Here is a 22,287-nt window from a genome sequence, read left to right as displayed (position 1 = left end):
AGTCCCAAAATATCAAACACAATCAATATTTCTTTCCTGATGAAGACAACCATGAAGAATGTATTTTGTGCTGGAGCTTCTCACGTTTTTTTTTACAAAGAATACAAGATTTTGATATTGTCTCCCGACAATGAGTAGAGCAAGCTGACGATGAAAAGTGCAAGCTAGTCGAAACCTTGAGACCAATTTTAAAAACTCACTCTGCAGTAGTGCAGTTAATAACGATCCTATTAGCTAGAGTAGTTGTCCCAGCCAATTTTCTATACCTTACGCACAGGTAGTAGTTAATAAGCAGGACAGTTCTTTTCAGAACTAAGAAGTCTCCCGGAAAACCAGATAAAAATACTTCGCGGTGGTAGAATATATAGCAAGACAGTTCTCTTAAGAACAAACACAACCTGGCAAGTAGATACACACATTGTTACCGCAAACCAAATATATATTGATACCTCACCAAGCAATGCCTCAAATCATACTGTAAAAGTTGTACACATGCTTTAATCTTGCAAGGCACTGGAACTATACATGTATGTGGGACACATTTTTCAACTTGCATTCACAAAACTTTGAGTGGAATCTGTTACTCAACTAAATTACTAAGTTAATTAATGGCTACTAAATTAACCATACATTTAGGGAGAAAAAAAAATATACCTGGCCCTTCAAAAAAAGTAGGACATTTTATTGAGTAGGCCTATACCAGGGCTGACCCATAAATGATTTATGTTTTTATTGACTTTTCCAGGTTAATTAATTACAATGTCACTGGTTTCTGAGTCACACAAAAAATTGACACAGACAGAAAGGAGGAAAATTATTATGCCTGAACAGAAATTGATTGGCTGTTAAAATGTGGCATTACATGCAAGAGCAGAATGTCTACACAACCGGATGTAAATTTCGCCTCCAGATACCTATATTGACTTGTTGTCATCTTTATAGATCATTTTCTGACCACACTGTTGTTTGCATGACGGGTATTGCTATCAACACAGCCTCAGGCCATGTTTCTGTAGGCAATACCTATTGTTCATGACACAAAACAAGTTTGGATAATGTGGACAATGCTTTTTCCTTCATCCCCTACCAAAAGATGGAACTGTTTACAGTGATCATCCTAATCCTCCCTTAACACCCATTGTGTGAGCATCTCCGCACACCAAATATTTGCTAGTTGTTAACAATGTTGATGGCGGGAAATTTTAGTTTTTGAGAGTGCGTTTGCAAGAAAAATCTATAACTGGTGGAAGGATGGTTCATGAAAGCGAAAAGGTGTCTCACCGAGGAGATGTGAATATAGGGATGCCATTCAAAATTATTAGTCCCTAAAAAACTAACTAACAAAAAAAAACAAGCTAAAGCAAGAGCTCTATTTAAAGACACTATTGGTAATTGTCACAGACCAGTCTTCTCACTTGGTGTATCTCAACATATGTACAAAATAATAAACCTGTGAAAATTTGTGCTCAATTGTTCGTTGAAGTTGCGAGATAATAATGAAAGAAAAATCACCCTTGTCACACAAAGTTGTGTGCTTTCAGATGCTTGATTTCAAGAACTCAAAATCTAATTCTAAGGTCTTGAAATCAAATTAGTGGTAAATTACTTCTTTCTCAAAAGCTAAGTCACTTCAGAGGGAGCTGTTTCACACAATGTTTTATACTATCAACCTCCCCCATTACTCGTTACCAAGTAAGGTTTATGCTTATAATTATTTTGAGTAATTACCAACAGTGTCCACTGCCTTTAAAGCCATTATACACATTCGGTAAATAGTAATGTCCAAGTCCCACACTTCGTGTATCACGTATATAAAATAACAAACCTGTGAAAATTTAGGCTCAATCGGTCATCTGAGTCGGGAGAAAATAACGGGAAAACCCGCTCTTGTTTCTGCACGTTTTGCTGTGTCATGACATTTGTTTAAAATAAATTCATAATTCTTGCTATCGAGAATTGATATTGTTTTAATGTTTTCTAAAAAAGTAAAGCATTTCATGGAACAATATTTCAAAGAGAAGTCTTTCACCATTACCTTCTGTAAACCCTGTAAACTATTTGTAAGTCTGTGAATTTTGTTTTGTTTTTCTGTACCGAAAGTGTATAATGGCTTTAAGCTAAAGCAAGAAAGTTGGAAAGGTAATGCATTCTGCTCTATCAGCCACGTTCCTAGTGGATGATACCCATGTACATGTACATGTACATCCCTACAGATTGTGTTTCAGCACCTAGGAATGGCATTGTGCCCCTAGTGACAGTTGATTTGGGTACTTAACCCAATTTTGTGTAAAGTGGCCCTCTACCAGTCCATGGCCTTGTGTAATCTCTCATAAAAAAATTTTTATAACAAAATTGAAGAAAATCCCTCTCGAATGAGGATATCTTTCATTCACTTTCACTTTGGTCATCTACAGGTTTGGTAATATCTAATAGTTTAATTCCATTCCATGGTTTTTTAATCAAACCTCTACAATCATGTAGTCTTCAATAAAACACAAATCATCAAAGCAATTCATCTTCAATCCTCACAGCTCTGGACACAAACAACCAGTTTGAAAGATTGATGACAGTTTGAAAAGACATAATCAGCTATAAATCAGCAGCAATAACTCCCTAATTGTATTCCAATTCAAAACTGTTATTTATATCACCATGCTTCAAGAAGTCACCTCCAAAATAAAACAGTTCTCTGACATCACATAACAAAGTGGCAGTCCCGCAAAGTGGCAGTCCCACCAAGGGCCCTGCACGTGCTGCGATGAATCTTTGATTCTTTCCATGCAAAATTCACAACAAAAGCTCATCACAAATGCAATCACAGTAACCACCTTTTAGCAAAGCATCCCCGTAACCATGCTCTGCAAAATTTATAGATTTTTCTTCCCCACTTTTCCTGTTGTTTTTCATCGACACGAGGCTTCCCCATGCTCGTGTCGCTGCTGCGTACAAAAGTGATTTATGCATTTTTTATGTATTTCAATCTGAATGATTGAACTCACATACTTGAACAAACAAGTCATGCCTTTACAATACTTAATTTAACCTAAGTCCAAATTGGACCTCAATTGTGGTCTGGGTAAACACTGACAAGGGAAATTTCATCGCTGTCTATTTTGAAATAAAATGTATAACTGAGAGATTCAAGAAATAACCTACAGGCTAGTAGAAATCATGTTTTTCTAAATGAAAAAAAAAAAAAAAAAAATCTTTAAATTGTTACACTTGTTCTGATGTAGAAAGCTGGCAAGAGAACTGTGTCCACTTTCAATCAAACAATTAGAAACTAAAATCATAGGTCGTTGCTTTCATTTCAAAACGAAGCAAACAACCAAATTCTTGACTTACAATTGAAGATAGTTGCTCATATTGCATAACTATTGGCATTTTTCAAAAAAATTCAAACGCTCTTTTGTCAAATTTGGCTCCACCTTTCTAGCCGTTTTTTCCCCACCATCTCTCCTCCTTATTCTACATAATAATTTATGAAGAACCCTTATTATTTATTAAGATCTCTCTATAACGAATTGTTTGCAAGTGTAATTCTTTTGGGGTTCTTAACCGTCAAAGGATCTTTGTTACTAACTATCTTTATTATTTATAAACACTACCCTAGCACATCATTTATTCAAAGAGTGTCAACCCTCTAAGAAAAAACACACCATCCCAAAATAAAGTACTTCATTGGACCCAAGAACATCAAAAATGCATGTCACAAGTACTAAATAATTCTATTCATTGAGTTCAGCTAGATAGTAGTAATCAAGGTGAAACTTCCAACCAATCATAAAGCTACATGCAAACAACAGAAATATCCAAACTGTGGGAAGTTTGGTTTTTACAGAGTCCTTTGGATAAAAAAAAGGCTGGGTTCTTTTTATAACTTTGATGGGCACCAATAAAGACGTTTATATCAATGTAGTCGATTAAATCCCCTCGCTTTTATATAAAAGAGCCTACTACAATATTCATCATGACAAGTGGTTCTCCAGATCACACTCATGTACCCAATAAATGGCATGGAAATGTTTAACACGTCCGGCCCTTTCTGTCTGAGTGGGATTACATATGTAGGTACAAGGTCCGGAATTATTTAGTTTGATGAGCTAATCATTAAAAAGGGGATTAACGACCACATCAATACCGGCCCCTAAGAAAAGACAGGAGTGGAACTGGTGGCGGGAATCTTTGAGCTATTCAAAAAAAACATGTCAGTACCACCCTTATGCTCATTAAATATTAGGTAGGGCTCTCAAAGTCTACCCCCTTAATCATTAACAAAGCAAGTCAAGTGGTGCTAATGCTACAGTCCTCACCGGCTCTATTGTCACGCTCAATGCAACTGTTTTCCAAACAAGAGCAGGTTTCCTCTCATGAAGGACAACAGAGATGGGGTAAACAAATGGATTTGGGAGCAATGGTGATGAAAATAAGTGTGTGCGTATCCTGTCGGATTACTCCATTCAAGTAAGCAACGAGAGTGTACTAGACAGCTGATCAATATAGATCCTGCATGATTTATGCCTCCTGGCAGAGATGTCTAGTCATCAACACAAACTTCTTCATTTTGGGCAACCTTGTAAAAAAAAGGCACTTCAGAACACCAGAGAAAATACTATTTTAAAACACTATAGAACTCAGTTTCTTTCTGAATAAAAAAAAGGTCAGCTGTACCAGCAGTTTTTGTCAGTAAAAACACATGAGAACCAGCCAGAATTCCTCCAAGTGGTCCGGCTCACTAGTGTAGTGTTGGAAAGCATCCCCACATGCATTTTCATCTGAAATACTGACACGCAAAAAAAGCTGACAGACAAGTAAAAAGCTTAGCTAACTGGTCTTTCTGGAAAGACTAAAGAGTTCAAGGCAAACCATGTGTAGGAATTCACTATTGATTGTTGATCATTATTGTTATAGAAAAAATAAATAGACAAATTCAGCAAAAAGCGAAGGAGTTAAAAAGTAGATCCCAGAAGTTGTAGTATGTAGTGAAATGTCAGGAGTGAACTGGAAAAAGTATTCAAGTTTTCTGTTTGCTACTTCGTACAATTCCATTGAATGGGGATTAATTGAAATCATATGGTGCATTACCATCCGACCCATTTCAGATCTGGGGGAAATTATAGGTTTCTATTGCATTCAAATAGTTTATACTTTGATTGCAAGTTTTCTTTTCAAACAAATAGCACTTCAAAGCATCAGAAAGTATTTTTAGTCATTACGAGCAAACAGAATTTAGTATTTCAGGTCTGCCTCCGTTACAACAGGCTCATTTGTTATTCAGAATTGTTGAAATAAGTTGTTCAACATTTTCACACCCCACTTAAACAAATTTACGAGACAAGACGAAAAACATACCATGGCCCAATTTCACAAAGCTGATAGACAGAAAATACTGCTTAGCAAATACCTTTGCTAAAGCAAAAATGAGTTGGGAACCATTTGCAACAATGTAAACTTCATAGAATTTTTTGGGTGGTAACCAGTTTCTGCTTAGCAAGATTTGCTTGTGCTTAGCAATTCTTTTTACTTTATGAAATTGGACCCGGGTCTCAAAAGCTTTGAGATAACTAAAATCAAAACCGACAAGTTGTCATAATACACAGGTAAACATTTTGTTTGTTAAAAGTTGCCTTTACAACGCCCTCGTCCGTTTTTATGGGAGTTTCCCCTCTTAATTTAAAGCAAACTTTAGAAGAAAGTTTGATGTGGGCAAGTAAGATATAGTATAATAGATGTTAAATATGCGTTGACGATACAGAATATTAACAATGTTTTCACAGGACTCGGGAAAGTACACAGTGCTAACACACATCGGTGTATGGGTAAAAAACAAAAATTAATATTTCATATACCAAGCATACATGAACAGTTGTAAGATAGACAATAAGACTTGGCAAAGATCCAGGGGGTACTACTACTCTTCCCCGCTACCCATCAGTTTGATCTTCCCGCCCAATACAGTCAAATGAAGCAGAAACAGTTACTTACAAATACAAGCAGCAACACTGGGGTGACAACAATACCCTGAAAATGAACACAAGAACTTTACTCATAAGGATTACCACCCAATGAATGGCTCGTGTTTGGAGGCCACATATTACAAGATGGTGTAATTGGTAGGGTTTACTTAGACCATAGAAGACCTGAATTAAACTTGAATGAAGGCTGATCAAATATGGATGAAGAGTTTCTGGTAGCCGAGGGATAAACTGGCGAGCCTTTTGAAAGTGGTATTATTTGGGTATCTGATTCAGGTTTAGAGATTGGAATAGATTGATGTGCAGTGTTCTTGTGCTGATGAAGTGAATCAATCACACTGATGATACTACCTGGAAGTTTTTTCTGCTCCTGTTTTTTCCTTTCAAAAATAGCTCCCTGATTTCTTTTTTCTTTACATCAGAAGTTCTTCTTAAGGCACAGATCATTGTTTATTCAAAGACAATTCAAGTCCTGTTTTCTTGGATCTTTAAGAATGCATGTAAAGTTCTCCCATGCCAACATGAGTTCTTTCTCTTTGGACCCACACTGTACTTCTCTAGGAAAGGGACCTTAATAATGTAGTACTACTGTAGAATATGGTTATCATTCAGAGTTTCTTGTCTGCAACTGCTTCGTTCTTCATTAGGAGAAAGAATGCAAAAAGCCAAATAGACTTACCAGAAAACTTCCAAAGGCTGAGTTGAATATTGCACCAGCCTGTGTGAAGAAAAAGGAAACAAATACATGTAGATTGGAATCATATTATATATCCATATGAATTATTCCCCAACTTTGAAAATAATGAGAGCAATTGCAAAACTTAATCAAATTTATGTTAGTTTTGAATTGGGGATAAAGAATATACAGGTACATGTACTTGATTTTACTCTTACACCGATGTGTATACTATCAAGCAGTGGAAACCCTTTATCCCCGATGCAAAACTAGCACCTATTATATAACACCCAAGCAGATCCTTGCCATTTGATTGGAGGATTGTCCGTCACGTGATAGCAAATAAAAGTACCATTGCACGCTGAGTCACTCACCATGCTTTTTCGTTCCATCCGAAAAGTACCATTGCACGCTGCCAGCGTGCAATGGTACTTTTCGGATGGAACGAAAAAGCTGAGTAAAAACATCACTGCGTGCGCGTTGTCTTCGGTAACGCAGCAAGGCATATTAGTAAAATTACTAGCATTCGTCTTCTACAATTAAAAATTGGAGGCCTACGCTTTGTTTGTTTTGAAAGTTGTATCTTTCAATCAAAATGACAAAGATCTACTTGGATGTTATATAAAACAAATAATGAATGTTTATGAGTGCAATGGTGCGAATATGTTCATCCGTTGAAAGCTGGAATGTTCCATTCAACTCGGCTCCGCCTCGTTGAATAGAACATTCCATCTTTCAACTCATGAACATATTTGCACCATTGCACTCATAAACATTCATTATGTGTATATTAAATCATTGCAGTACCGCTGCTAAGACATAGGACTCAAGCTGCTTCTAGCTACTAGGCTAGTTTGGTGGTCTAGTGGTAAGGCGTCTGCTCTAGTATCAATGCAACGGTCATAGGTTCAAATCCCAGCCGAGTAATTTGCCTGTGAATGTTTTTTTAAAGAACTCAGGAAAGTACAGAGTGTTAACTCATAGAGCAAGGACAACCCTTGCTCTATGGTCAGAGTAAAAATATAAAAATTATTATACATCCACGATGCAAAAATTACATCCATTTAATCGCTGTGGTACTCGCTGCTACATTTTGTACATTGTATCAAATAGGCTTCCAACTGCCTTTAGCTACAATGCTAGCTCAGTAGTCTATTGGTAAGACATACTGCTCTAGCGATGCAAATGACGTGGGTACGAATCCCACTGATTGATTTGCCTGTTGAGTTGGTTTCACAGAATTCGGGAAAGAATAGAGAGCTTAAAGGAACAGGTTGCCTTGGATCGGTCGAGTTGGTCTTTGAAAAGCGTATGTAACCGTTTGTTATAGAATGCATATGATTAGAAAGATATTTTAAAAGTAGAATATAATGATCCACACAAGTATCACTCAAAATTGCATGGTTTTCCTTTTACCTTGTCGACAAACACGGTCGGCAATTCATGGGAGTTAAATTTTGGAATCCCATAAATGGCCGACCGTGTTAGTTCGCAAAGTAAAAGGAAAACCACGCAAATTTCGAGGCAAATGTTTGTGGATCATTGTATTCTACTTTTTAAACATCTTTCTCACAAACGGTTACAAACGCTTTTCAAAGACCAACTCGACCGATCCAAGGCAACGTGTTCCTTTAAAACACATCAGTGTAGGGGTTAAATAAATTCTACAGTTCGAAAACACTTATTTTATTTACCAGGTATGCAAAAATACAAAAAAAGATAAAAAACAAAAACAGCATTTACATGTACTACTGTTACCTTAAAGTGCATACTTAAGTCCAGGTCAGCATCTTAATTTACTTTTTTTTGATCAAGCAAGATTGCTATCTATATCAAGCAAAGTACAGCTAAGTTCAAATAATGCTTCAGTCAAGAAAAAAAGCTGTATTAAATAATTCATTATATATGATCCTAAAGCTGCACCCACAATTATAGTCATTGTGTTCAGTGCATGCATCAGCCTCATACGTATACACGTGGGCTTGTAAGCACAGTTGGGCACTGTCTTGAAAACATTAAGTCTTACATTATCATACTAGCAATAATATTTTCCATATTTAACCACTTGGCTATTGTATTCAAGTCCCATCTTAAATCCCACTGGGATAATGCCTTTGCGTTGATGACTTCCACAGATTTAAGATGACTTACCCAGCACACTTCCCTCCTATCTTTAACATCCCATAAATGTCAAAATAAGTCCCTATTCTCCCATACCTGTCATCATTAATAACGAAATCTGGGATCCCTGTTAAGCTGAGACCAATTCACAGGTCCATTTTATGGACTAGAATCTCTGCATGGTATTGCACTTGTAACTGTATACGCTCCAGGCCATGGTAAATCAATTTGTGTGCATATAATATGCTACACAATTTTCATCCAGCGAATTTGTGCGTTTACAAATTTATGATTCTCACAGGTTTGCTTTATTTGAAATTCCCAAGATTTGTTTAAATAATAGTTCATCCTGTAGGTTAGTCACCTTTGAAAATTGAAACATTTTGTTATACAGCTTCAACTTTCATTGACTATTTTATATGACAGTGTAAAATAAGTGGGGTTGGTTAGAGTACTCGGAGAGATACATCTTTACTATTTCTGGTATTAAAACGCTATAAGCAGGATGGTAAGTGAATTGATGATATTTGAATTTTGAAGCAGGCAAAAATATGCTTTATGGCTTCCCATTTGACGCTTTAGGATGAAAGAGTAGGTCCCCTTGAACCCATTTTCTGTAAGGGGACCTGCTCAATTCACAATACTTTTGGAGTTACAATTTTTTATTTTCAGTGGAGAAATTTGTTCTTTTCAGAATACCATTGTTACAACAAAACCCAGTTAAAACAAAGTACATGTACATGTAGCAAAGACAACAAATGTTCTTATAAAATGCACAAGGATTTGTTATTCTCTTTGATCTAGAAATGGGGATAACACATCAGCCGTAGATTTCACCAAACTCTTCCTAACTTAGGAATCATCTTAGGACTTAGGACAGGTTCAGTTCCGCATCCAAGTACGTAGGACGAATTGAACCCATCCTAAGTTAGGACGGGTTGCTTGTCCTAACTCGAGTTAGGATTGATCCTAGCGTTTCGTGTACCCTTTCCCTCTTTGCAGGGGGAAACAAAGCATTGCGTGGTGAGTACATGCACAGTGTATTCTAATAATCAGAATGTCCTGCAGCTGATTCTAACTTAGGATGGGTTCAATGCGTCCTACGTATTTGGATACGGAACTGAACCCGTCCTAAGTCCTAAGATTAATCAAAGTTATAGGTAGTGTTTGGTGAAATCGACAGCAGATGCATTAATATTCTGGTAGTCTGAGTTTATACAAACACATCATCCGATTTCTGATACAGAAAATATACTATGTCTTCTGGCATTAACTGATTAAACATTTGTTTTTACAAAGTGTTATTTTAAAAGAAAAATTAAATAAATTTTAAAACGTGGATCTTTTTTTAACAATTGACATTTATGTTTTTTATTGTCAAAAAGCAGGACTTTTGTAAAAAAGCAAATAGTGTGCTATAATTACAAAGCATCATATCAGGAGAAAACTGTGTTTTGAAATTTGAGGGAAACTGGGCCTGTGCAGTTCATTAGTTAATGGTTTTACTTCGTCTAATAAGGTTTTCAAATTTCATTTAACTATGACTATCTGAAAACAAGCTGAAAATCAGATATTCTAAGCAAATAAATTGTTGTATAAAAACCCTCATTACTAAAACTCATGAATATTTGTTTAATATTGTCAAAAGTAAACATCTGTCATGCCCAGTTTAGTTTCTTTCAAGATTTGGTCATGCTTTTTTGTGTGTTCAAGTGGACCCACTGCAATCAGGCCGCTCCACACTGACAAAAACACACACCAGGTGGGTTTTACATTATCATTACACACTCAGTTCACATGGAGCGGGAAATGACCAAGAATAAATCACATTGAAATCTTAGACTGGTGCCGGGAAACTCATTTAATGTCCATCTTGTTGGTTGTTTATGCCGGTTAATTGAGGTGGACTCACAGGCTGCCGGCCAAGCATGGACACTTAAAACAGATTTCAGCAAGCTTTACTTACAGCAATACCAAGGCAGTTCCGCTGTAGTGACTAAGATTATAGCATGGTTCCACATGGCAGACTTGTTGATCGGATTTGAATGAGACTTAATGCCTTAGCTATGCAATCTGATCGTTCCCCAATCATGATAAATCTCGGCTACAATCTTCTGAGACCTTCTAGTTGCTAACAACCATTGCAGCGTCTGTGATTATAATGTCCTCATCTCTAAACTACTAAAGCACTGGGTTGTGCATCAAAGCAGTTTCTCCTCTGCATCAGTTTTGCTGGCAAATCAAATTGTTAAAGCCATTGGACACTTCAGTAAACAGTATTGTCCAAAGGCCCACACTACGTATATCACAACTTATATATAAAATAACAAACCTGTGAAAATTTAGGCTCAATCGGTCATCGGAGTTGGGAGAAAATAACGGGAAAACCCACCCTTGTTTCCGCACATCTCGCCATGTCATGACATGTGTTTAAAAATAAATACGCAATTCTCGATATCGAGAATTGATAATTGTTTTAATGTTATCTCAAAAAGTAAGGCATTTCACGGAATAATATTTCAAGAGAAGTCTTTCACCATTACCTTCTGTAAACATGTCATGACACGGCGAAACGCGCGGAAACAAGGGTGGGATTTTCCGTAAGTTCAAATGGTAAATCAGAGTCACAAGAAAATAGTGAGAGAAACACTCTGGGGGACGTCCCCACTTTTTGAATGGTGGAGGACACTACATGCCCCCGCCCCCTTTTTGTTCAACTTAAAGGGTACGTGCCATCTACATAAGTTAGTTCTATATATTTGTACATGTAGTTACTGTATGTATGACTTTAACACTCCATGCAAACGACGGTGCCCACCATTGCGCTGGTAGGTGCAAATTCAGGATGATGCCAAAATTCCACTTCATGAGGCAGAGCATTTAGCTAGAAATAGACATAGAAAAGTTTGCGGTAACACCATGTAATAACAATCTCTCAATGAGTTGGGGTGGTTCTGAAAAGAACCGTTGGATTAACTCGACGTTTCGATCAGTATGCTCTGATCGTCTTCTGGAGAATGCAGCATTCTCCAGAAGACGATCAGAGCATACTGATCGAAACGTCGAGTTAATCCAACGGTTCTTTTCAGAACCACCCCAACTCATTGAGAGATTGTTATTACATGGTGTTACCGCAAACTTTTCTATATCTTACTTCCACCATGCAAAGTTTCAAATCCTACTTAGAAATAGACATGAATGGGGACAGTTTTCAATGGAGGCCAAGGGACACCCAGTCCTAAGCAGCTAAGTAAGTAAGTATGTTAACAATTATGCGCTGTTGGTCATTTCTTTATAAGAAGAACAACAACACAGCATCATTTTTAAAGCGCACTTTATCTTACACAAGTAAATCCATACCCAGGCTGTTATTAACTCTGTTCCACACCATATTCATTGAGACGTTTCTGCTTTCTTTTTCCTTAAACCCCGCATACAAACATTGCAAGCAATCAACTACACATAGGCCTACCTTTTTATTTTAACTTTCTTTTAATGAAAATTCAAGTATTTCCAAAATACAAAACGCCTTAATTCTACTGCTCAAACTTTTAAGGCTTATTTTTCTGTTTTGTTCATAAATTAGGCCTCTAATAGGCCTAAGATTGCACCACTGAGCATCTAGAATGAAAAATGTCCTTAAACAGGCCAGGACCCGCACGGTAAAGGCTTCATGCTCGCATGCTCCATCTTTGACAGATTTGCCCCCCCCCCCTCAAATTTGTGTCTCGCCCCTCCCCTGAAGAAGCTGGTAATCCAAAATTAAAGTAGTACATGTTTTCATTCATTTTGCCTCTTATTCTTATTGGCCTAAAATTGCACCACAGAGCATCTAGAATGCAAAATTTTCCTGGGCCCCTAAGCACTTGCATGCTCCATTTTCAATGGATTTGCCCCACCACGCTAACATTTTGGTCTGGATGTATAGCCTTGTTGATGATGCTAGTGATGATTGGGATGAAACACCATCTGAATATTAACTATGCAGAAATAATATGGGTTCGAACTTTAATGAGTTGTTTTTTTTGGCTACAATAACCAATATTATAGCCGAAAAATGGTGAACCAATGGCTTGAAATAGGCCTTAACAACCCCAAAATTCCAACTTCTAAGAGGGGGCACATCACCCCTCAGACTCCCTAGATTGCACCAAATGAGCATCGATGACTAACAAGTCCCCCCCTCCATCTTTCAAGACAGATTGATGCCCATGATTCAGTTTGCCTCAGTGTACATAACGTACCATTATTGGGTGTTAAATCATGTTCCCATGATAAGCAGTTCGTAAAACATTTTAAGAGACATTCAAAAATACCTAAGACAGTTTCGCTTTTCCTATTGATGAAGAGCGCGTCATGTGGGGGTGTATAAACCTTAGCCTTGCTCAAGTCAGTCGAATTATTCACTCCGAAAAAAGACCGTTGCTGTATAAAAACCCAACCGTATTCACTGTGCGTAACATTGCACGACACGATACCCCCATACACTATCCGCATGCGTCGGCCGTCAGGCCGACACCCTTGTAGGGTCTCTGTTGAAGCCACTGACCTCATTACTATAATAAGCGAAGAGTTTCCACGGTCAGCTCATTACCATAATGCCCGCGAAAGACGAGACATGTTTACATCACACACCACCAACACGGACGCTCAGTGAGCATGATCGGGTCCAAAGGTCGTGATAAGGGAAGTGCGTGATTGGACGTCAAAATATATAATTCATTTGCCTCACATTCTGTGTTGTCTGATAGGTCTGACGAAAGATATACATATTCATGGGCTGCATACTAGCATATCCGAGAGCCCCCCCCCCCCCATTTTTTTCCACTAGTGGACATTTTTCCTGAAACACATTAAACCCGGAAGTTACAGACCCGACAAGGCTGTCGGCCTGACAACCTCCGCATGCGGTTAGTGGTACGAGTGCGGTGACTTGTGTGCACAGAAGTCGTACGATGTGACAGTGTGTATACGGGTGGGTCATGCGGTGTGATCGCACGCACCACGTACAGGGTACACGGGTTGGTTTACAGCGGCGTCATTTCGGAGCGAATAATGCGACTGCCTTGAGCAAGGCTATATAAACCTTTGATAATGACCAGTGTTTATAACCAGCTGGCTTCCGCGTGTCGGCGCGCAAGATTATCCCGCGGAACGCAATTCATAGCTACAGTAACAGCGCATAATCTAAGCGCGCGCACATACACACAAACCAAGTGCATCAAACAGATCCTTCACAAAGTTTTTGAAAACAATATTTAAAATCTCAAATTTTCAATTGTTTAAAGTGTCTGTAATGGTGTTTTTAAAACGTTTTTTTAACAAAAGGGCATTTATGAATGGGAATAAAAGAGTAGTGACTCGTTCTTAAACGTCTGTTTGAAACCTTGCAGGGTCGTTGCAATGCGATAAAAGCCCTCGCCTTCGGCTCGGGCCTTTATCACATGGCTCCCAACCCTGCCGGCTTAAAGCGGTCGTTGAAGAACTCGTCGCTACCCTTTTATTCCATTATTTTTGACTGGTTGGTCAACAGTATACATGAGGGCATACAAAAAGATACCATCTGTACAGATATTTTCTGTTTTTCTACTTTGAGTTTCTTGCTCCATTGACTATTTTTGTTTCTTAATGGAATATATATTAACCACTTCATGTCAGATGGTGTGTTTAACCGCAATTCTTTTTGGAGAGTCTTTAGCACACGTTTTTTAACACCCAGAAAATCTCCAGATTTTCGATATACAGTGTATTTGTCTAGAAGCAGACGGCTGTGGTGTATATTCACCTCTAGCATGCACAGCATTTAAAGATTCTGAAAAACATGCCTTTATAAATTCCATTCCAGGGGTTATTGTGAAACCCCCAGACCTTTGTTCAGTTAATGTACAAAGTGACATACAAGAATGGCACTAGCTGCCACCATAGTTTGCCATCATATTGAAAAACCCTGAACTACGAGAGCAAAGCGCAAAAGCTTGCGAGAGCAAAGTGCGAAAGCTTTCGAGCGCAAACCGTGGTGAAAGCATGCAAGAGTGAAAGCTTGCAGGTATTAAGCCTGCTTACATACATTAATCTTAATTTTGAAAGTCCTACAATGTAGGCTGCAATCTGAGGTATTCCATATATGGTTTATTCTCTTATGAATTTCATCTAAGTTTTTTTTTTTTTTTTTTTGGGGGGGGGGCAACCTGGATTTCCAGTTAAAAACAGAAAATTTACTTCCCCGTGTTACACACTCTGGCTGGCATGTTTCATTCATGCCAATAGGTATTGTCCATTTCAGGGAATGCCTTGCTGTGTATCACACCCTTGCACATCTGACCAAGTTTCCATATTTTCTTCCAATTGATAACATTTCTACCACATTCAGAGCGGATAAACAAAGTAGAGAGATGTATTTTTTACCTCATTTCCTCCAACAGCTTTTGTTAGTATAACAGCAGAAGACACAGGTGGCGGCATACAACCAACTACTTGTAACCTGTGAAGAGCAGAAGTAATAAGGTAACTTTGGGTGTGTTTTGACATAAGGCCTTTAAAAGGTACACGTACATTACATGTACATGTATTATTATACAATAATAATAATAAAGCTAGAAGTGCAATTAGGGTAAGTACCTTTAAGTCTGTCATATAAAGAATACATTTAAATAAGGGAGTAAAAGAGTTGGGACGAGATCTTAAAAGGCCGTTTAAAATGTGCAGGGTCAATCAAGGCAATAAATAAATGACTGAGCAAAATGTGGTCCTTTATCCAACGGCCACAAACCTGCAAAGTTTTAAATGGAAGTAAACATGTGTAAGACAGAGTCACCACTCTTTAACTCCCATTTATCAACATATTTCTGTTAAAAACAAACAAACAAACAAACAAAAACTTAAAAATTTAGAACAAGACGGCTAGTTTGACCACCTCAGCTATGCTTTGAATTTCTGTCAAGGATTAGCGTTAAATAGCTCCTAGCGTAAATTTAGAACTTGTGCGTTTACGTTTCAAACTATCCCATGCAAGTTTCAAACTTGTGCGAGCCAAATATGCGACCTACCAAATTATTAATTCCTCACAGTCATCTGACTTCGCCCTTTTTTTACTCAATTTCCTCAGGCTATGTTTAAAAACTCCAACACTTTATATCGCCCATTTAAAACATGGCCACGCACACTCCTCTAGACCAATCAAAATTGATGAAATATCCTAGGTTTTTATGAATAAATATACAAATGATCATGAGCAAATAAAATTGTTTATCAAATTGAATTGATTTATAAAAAAATAGCTACAGTGCATTGTCACATCTCGAAGAACTGTTTAAGCTAAACACGTACATTTATTTTCACAGAATGCTGGACCGTGTGGCCGGTCATGGATGATCAATAGTTGGGGGAAGTGAGCTCTAATTCTTTCACGTTTTGGTTAGCTAAGCTGTCAAAAAGTCAATGAAGTAAGCCACCATGTTTTCAAGAAAACAGCTTATAACTGTGTCTATGTTCAAGTATTTGCTGTTTTTGATACACCTGTCATAGCAATATGAATTTTCGAGGGACATGAACATCTCATGTGGGAATAGTTTTCAAGACAAATTATACTAATTTCTCAAGCTCATCTGATCATTAAGTATGTTTTATAATGGTTTTGAGCATATTCCTGTAATAAATGTAAAAAAGGTAAAAATATATTTTCTTCAAACTATTACCATTCCAGTATTCAGGCTTTGTCCTAACTTTTTCCTGTGACTAGCCAGCAGGACCACTTGTCATCACACTTATATGAAGTCCATACTTTTATTAAGTGGGATTTTTCCAAATCATGAAGCTAGCCAGCTGGACCACTTTGAGTGAATTTTGACTGGTCCTCTCCTCTGGTTTTGACTGGCATTTGGCCAGAGAACCACTGTTGAGGGAGAACACTTGCTGTATACCTCTCTAAATTAACTTTGTTTCTAAAATCTGTCATGTAGCAACCAAGGAGTCTGACTATAAGTATATCAACTGTCTCCTCACCCTTTAAGCAGCCATTCATCTACTGGTGTCATGAGGAGGAAGTGAACCAAGACCCACACAAGACATGGCACAACAGCAAGGGTAAAGAACTGAATAAAGAAGTGCAGCTTGACATTGAACAGTGCAGTGCGTAGATCCTGTGACAAAGAAACAAACAGTGTGTGTTAGAAGCAGAGGAGGGATAGAATTAAATTACATGTACAATACGCTGGCAACAGCTAACCCTGAAACCACAGCTATTTAAAGGCAGTGGACACTATTGGTAATTACTCAAAATATTTATCATCATAAAACCTTTCTTGACTACGAGTAATGGGGAGAGATGGATGGTATAAAACATTGTGAGAAACAGCTCCCTCTGAAGTGACATAGTTTTTGAGAAAGAAGTAATTTTCCACTAATTTGATTTAGAGAACTCAAGTTTAGAATTTGAGGTCTCGAAATCAAGCATCAGAAAGCACACAACTTCGTGTGACAGGAGTGTTTTTTTCTTTCATGATTATCTCGCAAATTCAACGACCGATTGAGCTCAAATTTTCACAGGTTTGTTGTTTTATGCATATGTCTAGATAGACCAACTGTGAAGATTAGTCTTTAACAATTACCAATAGTGTCCTCTGTCTTTAAGCAATTATGATCATCTTAGCCCAGGCGCTTGTGTTCGAGATTGCAAACCCCATCAACCCCACAGTAAAGCCTGGTTCATGCTATAAAAGCAATGTGAAGCAAATTTTGGTGACACCCCAATCTGTACGCGTCATTTTTTCAATAGTTTAAAGGGAACAGGCTTGGTAATTACTCAAAACAAATACTAACTTAAAACTGACTTGGTAACGAGCATTGGAGCGCTGTTGATAGTATAAAACATTGTGAGGAACGGCTCCCTTTGATTTAGCATAAATTTTGAGAAAGAGGGTAATTTCTGACTACAATAATAAAAGCCAGATGTCTTGTATTCCTACTGAAAGCACACAAATTCAAGGTTTTTTTTATCTCATAATTTTGTCGCAAATAAGCTCAAATTTTCACAGGCCAATTATTTTATGCTTATGTTGGGATACACCAAGTGAGAAGACTGGTCTTTGACAATTACCAAACGTGTACCTTCCCTTTAAACATGAAAATACAATTTTTTTTATTGAAAAATGAGTGGGTCACAAAACAGATTCAAACTTGGAGCCCCTCTTTAATAGTCAGGAAACTTGTGTTATTTTAAGTTTCTCATTCCAATTATGGATTTGTAAATCTTGACAAGAATATCTTACATACTTCTGTTTTCAAAGACAATCCACTGTTGAAGAAGATAAAAGAAACCGCTAAGTACTTCACCGTAATCTCTGGTTTGATCGGTCCTGCATCAAAAAAGGAAATAAAATGGGGAGTTCACTTTTAATTTCTAAAGTTGTTTTAAAGGTTTGATGCATAATGGGTTAGTAGAAACGGAAAAGCGAAACCCAGAGTACGTTGGTTGAAACATTAAAGCTAAAGGCAGTTTTATTTCCTCTCACTACCGGGATATGGAAGAATAACCCAGTAATTCCTTTAATATATTTTTAGGTGTTCGGCCAACAGTCGAACAACTATTGTTATTGTTATGTTTTTTTGGGTTTTTTTTTTCCCTCGTGTTCTTCTTTCCCTGCGAACCTTCTCCAGCACTTTTAAACAAAAGTAAAGCTTGTACAAACTTAAAACTTACTATGTACATATAGGCAATAGTGAGTAGATGAAACCGCCACTTTTTGGGAATGATAATGACGTCATGGCAAGGTTTTTAAAGTTGAAAAACTTTGCTTTTTCGCTGTATCTCAACGAATATGATTGCTATGATGTTCATACTTGGGCATAAGATAGATAAAGACTTGGACAACATTTGAAAAGTTAACGCCAAAATCGTATGACCTTAACTTCCAGTCGTTACCCTGGGTCAAAGTTCGCCTTCGCATTTTTTCATCAAAAAACATCTTTTGAGCTTTAAAGCAAAAGTAAAGCTTGTACAAACTTAAAACTTACTTTGTACATAGGCACTAGTGCGTAGATGAAACTGCCACTTTTTTGGATTGATGACGTCATGGCAAGGTTTTTAATGTTGAAAAATTACAATTTGCTTGTTGCTGTATCTCAACGAATATTGAAGTTATGATGTTCATATTTCAGCATCGGATAGATAAAGACTTGGACAACATTTGAAAAGTTAACGCCAAAATCGTACGACCTTAAGTTCCGGGTCGTTACCCTGGGTCAAAGTTCGCCTTCGTGTATTTTACATCAAAAAAACAACTTTTGAGCTTTTAAACAAAAGTAAAGCTTGTACAAACTTAAAACTTACTATGTTCATAGGCAATAGTGGGTGGAATAAACCGCCACTTTTTTGGAATGATGCCCCATTGATGACGTCATGACAGGGTTTTTAATTTTGGAAAAATTACCATTTGCTTGTTGGTGTATCTCAACGAATAGAAAAGCTATGATGTTCATATTTCAGCATCGGATAGATAAAGACTTGGACAACATTTGAAAAGTTAACGGCAAAATCGTACGACCTTAACTTCCGGGTTGTTACCCTGGGTCAAAGTTCGCCTTTGTGGTTTTTTTTTCATAAAAAAACAACTTTTGAGCTTTTAAACAAAAGTAAAGCTTGTACAATCTTAAAACTTACTATGTCCATAGGCATTAGTGAGTAGATGAAACCGCCATTTTTTGGGAATAATGACGTCATTGATGACGTCATGACAAGGTTTTTTAAATTGAAAAATGACCATTTGCTTGTTGCTGTATCTCAACAAATATAAAAGCTATGATGTTCATACTTATGCATTAGATAGATAAAGACTTTTCCAATATTTGAAAACTTAACGCCAAAATCGTACGACCTTAACTTACGGGTTGTTACCCTGGGTCAAAGTTCATCTTCATATTTTGTTTCATAAAAAAAAAAACTTTTGAGCTTATCTACGCCATAACTCAAGATTGAGATCGATTTGAACCTTGAAACTCAACAGATACAACATGTAGTTGAACCTTCAAAATGACGTCATCGGGTATTAAATAACAATAAAACAACGTTTAAAATTTGTAAAATTCATATGGCGCGAAAGTTTTTGGGGGAATTCCCAACAGCGCTCTCTTTTTGCCCACCAAAGAGGGCGCTGTTGATTATCAAATCTGTGTACAGCATCCAGTGCAGGGGTGATCTAGATTTTTAAAGGGCTTTCATAAGTTGCAAACAAAAAAACTGATGCCAATCTCACACAAACATATTGTATTTGTGAAGAAACAAGGCGTTCAAAAGTGTGATACAAGTTTAACTATAAAATAACGACACATTGTATAAAAAACATCTTTATGGTTCAATGTTTTTGAACTACGTCATCACGTAACGTCCAACCGAACACCGTGTTTTTGTAATTAACAAAAAACTCTATGTCTAGTTTTTTAAATGCACTTTGCCTGTGACTTCGCTTCTGCACCATCAAATGTATAGGTTAAGTATAAATGTCACAGTGGGTTGAAGTGCGAATGACTCTTGTCATGTCATCTCAGGGCGACCGGCAACCTCGTTTTGTTATAAATAACTGGTCCACTCTGCACTGCTGTGCTATGAAACTGGCTATTGGCAACCAGCGATGCGACCATGCCTGGTAGGTTTGGTCCCAAACAGTTGTCCAGCAGAGACCAACTATCTTTGACTAGACAGAGTTCGGGCAAACTTAATAATAATAATAGTCAACCATGGAGGAAGAAGATTCCAATTTCTTCCTCCCATGGATGGTCAAGGTCAACGACACAAGTCCTTGCACGAACTTGAGCATATAATAGCTTAACAAGATTGCAGTCTTTGTTTTACATACTAAGTGGTATACTGTTGTCATTATTAATTATGCAACAAAGAGGGCGCTATCCAATTTCTTTATCAATATAGAATAATGGAGGAACTTGGATTGGAAGGGTTTATACAAAAGTTAAATTTTAACAAAAAAGAAACCAGTAGCAGGTAAGTTAAGTACATATAAACGTTCATACAATTAATGTAATGAGGTCTTCCTTACTTGAGTAATATTATTAATACACAAATCATGCTGACTCAACCAACCACCAGTCAGGCGAACTTTCCCGGTCGCACTAAATACCGACAACTCACGACCCCTCACGACAACTCACGACAACAATTTTTAAATGCACTTTAACAAAACATTTGAACATAAGTCAACCATTAAATATATGCACAAGAGTCATATGCATATAAATCACTTTTAAACTGTTGAAAATTTTGTTCTTTTAACTGTAAAAATTCGCCATGAAATATTCGCCATGTTGTCTTTCGACGTACTTGGACGATTCTATTACACCGCAGGGGGCATGGGTATTTTCTGAGGGCTGAGTTGTATTTTTTTCTTTTTGGTTTTAGCTGCTGTTTTTTTTCTTTCTTGTTAGTAACTAAGCCGACACTCTGGAATTCAATAAACAGGAAGATTTAAATATAATAAGGATAACTTTCCATATGGCGCCACCACTTTTCCCCTCATTTTTACAAAAAGGGATATCTCTTTGGTGAGGTAAATTAGATACTATTACTATATTATTTCATATCGAATGAAAAAGTGGTGGCGCCATACGGAAACTTTTCCTATAATAATTTTTAAAACTCTATGGGGACTATGAGAGGCACATAAAATGCATATTGTATCACCCCTGCGGTGTAATGGAACCGTCCAAGTACGTCGAAAGACAACATGGCGGATATTTCCGTTCGTGGAAAAGTTTCCGTATGGCGCCACCACTTTTTCATTCGATATAAAATAATATAGGAACTTGTTTACCTGATTGATATATCCCTTTTTGTAAAAATTAGTGAAAAAGTGGTGGCGCCATACGGAAAGTTATCCCCGTTGGTTACTAAATTCGGGGTAAAAAACACTTTTTGTACACTTAAAAATACAATTTTTTCAACAGTTTGAAGGTGATATGGGTGCATATGACTCTTGTGCATATATTTACCGGTTGAATTATGTTCAAATGTTCTGTTAAAGTGCATTTAAAAATTGTTGTCGTGAGTTGTCGTGAGGGGTCGTGAGTTGTCGGTATTTTATTTAGTGCGACCCAACTTTCCCATCCATCACACAACACAGACTATCGCTTGTTATGCCACGTGTCCATCCATAAAACACACTGTGTGACACAGGGTACAAGACCAAAAAAGCAGACACAATTTGCTCTCTATTTTACAGGCAAAAACCCTAGAAACTTACCCCCTTTGGCACCAATGTAGGGTGCTATATCTGCCAAAGATATAACGAAAACTATAGCTAACAGAAACCAGTTGCCCTTGACCTTTTCAAAAGCCGACATATTGATGAATTTACTCAGTTTGTGTTGTTGTACGGATTATTCCACCATTACGCAGTGAACAGCTGGCACTGTTTACCTATACAATATGCTTACACATGTATCTAGGGCCATAAAGTTAATGTGAAAACATAATTTGACATAATAAATTGACCCACAATACAATAAATC

General features: G+C 37.3%; 1 protein-coding gene across 2 annotated transcripts in view; it reads right to left on the bottom strand.

The window, feature by feature from the left end:
* Positions 1-22,178, bottom strand: part of LOC117293413 (sodium/bile acid cotransporter 7-like) — a 32,246-nt gene extending 10,068 nt beyond the window's left edge. For both annotated transcript variants that reach the window (XM_033775734.1, XM_033775735.1), the window contains exons 1-6: positions 22,020-22,178; positions 18,043-18,125; positions 16,774-16,910; positions 15,178-15,253; positions 6,655-6,693; positions 5,986-6,021 (exon numbers count right to left, since the gene is read on the bottom strand). In XM_033775734.1, the coding sequence (XP_033631625.1) occupies positions 5,986-6,021; positions 6,655-6,693; positions 15,178-15,253; positions 16,774-16,910; positions 18,043-18,125; positions 22,020-22,119 (471 nt within the window). In that variant the 5' untranslated portion in view covers positions 22,120-22,178. The remainder of the gene's footprint in view (positions 1-5,985; positions 6,022-6,654; positions 6,694-15,177; positions 15,254-16,773; positions 16,911-18,042; positions 18,126-22,019) is intronic.
* Positions 22,179-22,287: the final 109 nt, after the last annotated feature.

Source organism: Asterias rubens, chromosome 8 (genome assembly GCF_902459465.1).
Source record: "Asterias rubens chromosome 8, eAstRub1.3, whole genome shotgun sequence".
NCBI classification, from domain to species: Eukaryota; Metazoa; Echinodermata; class Asteroidea; order Forcipulatida; family Asteriidae; genus Asterias; species Asterias rubens.
Note: the sequence above shows the minus strand (reverse complement) of the source record. Positions and strands in the feature narration are given on the sequence as shown.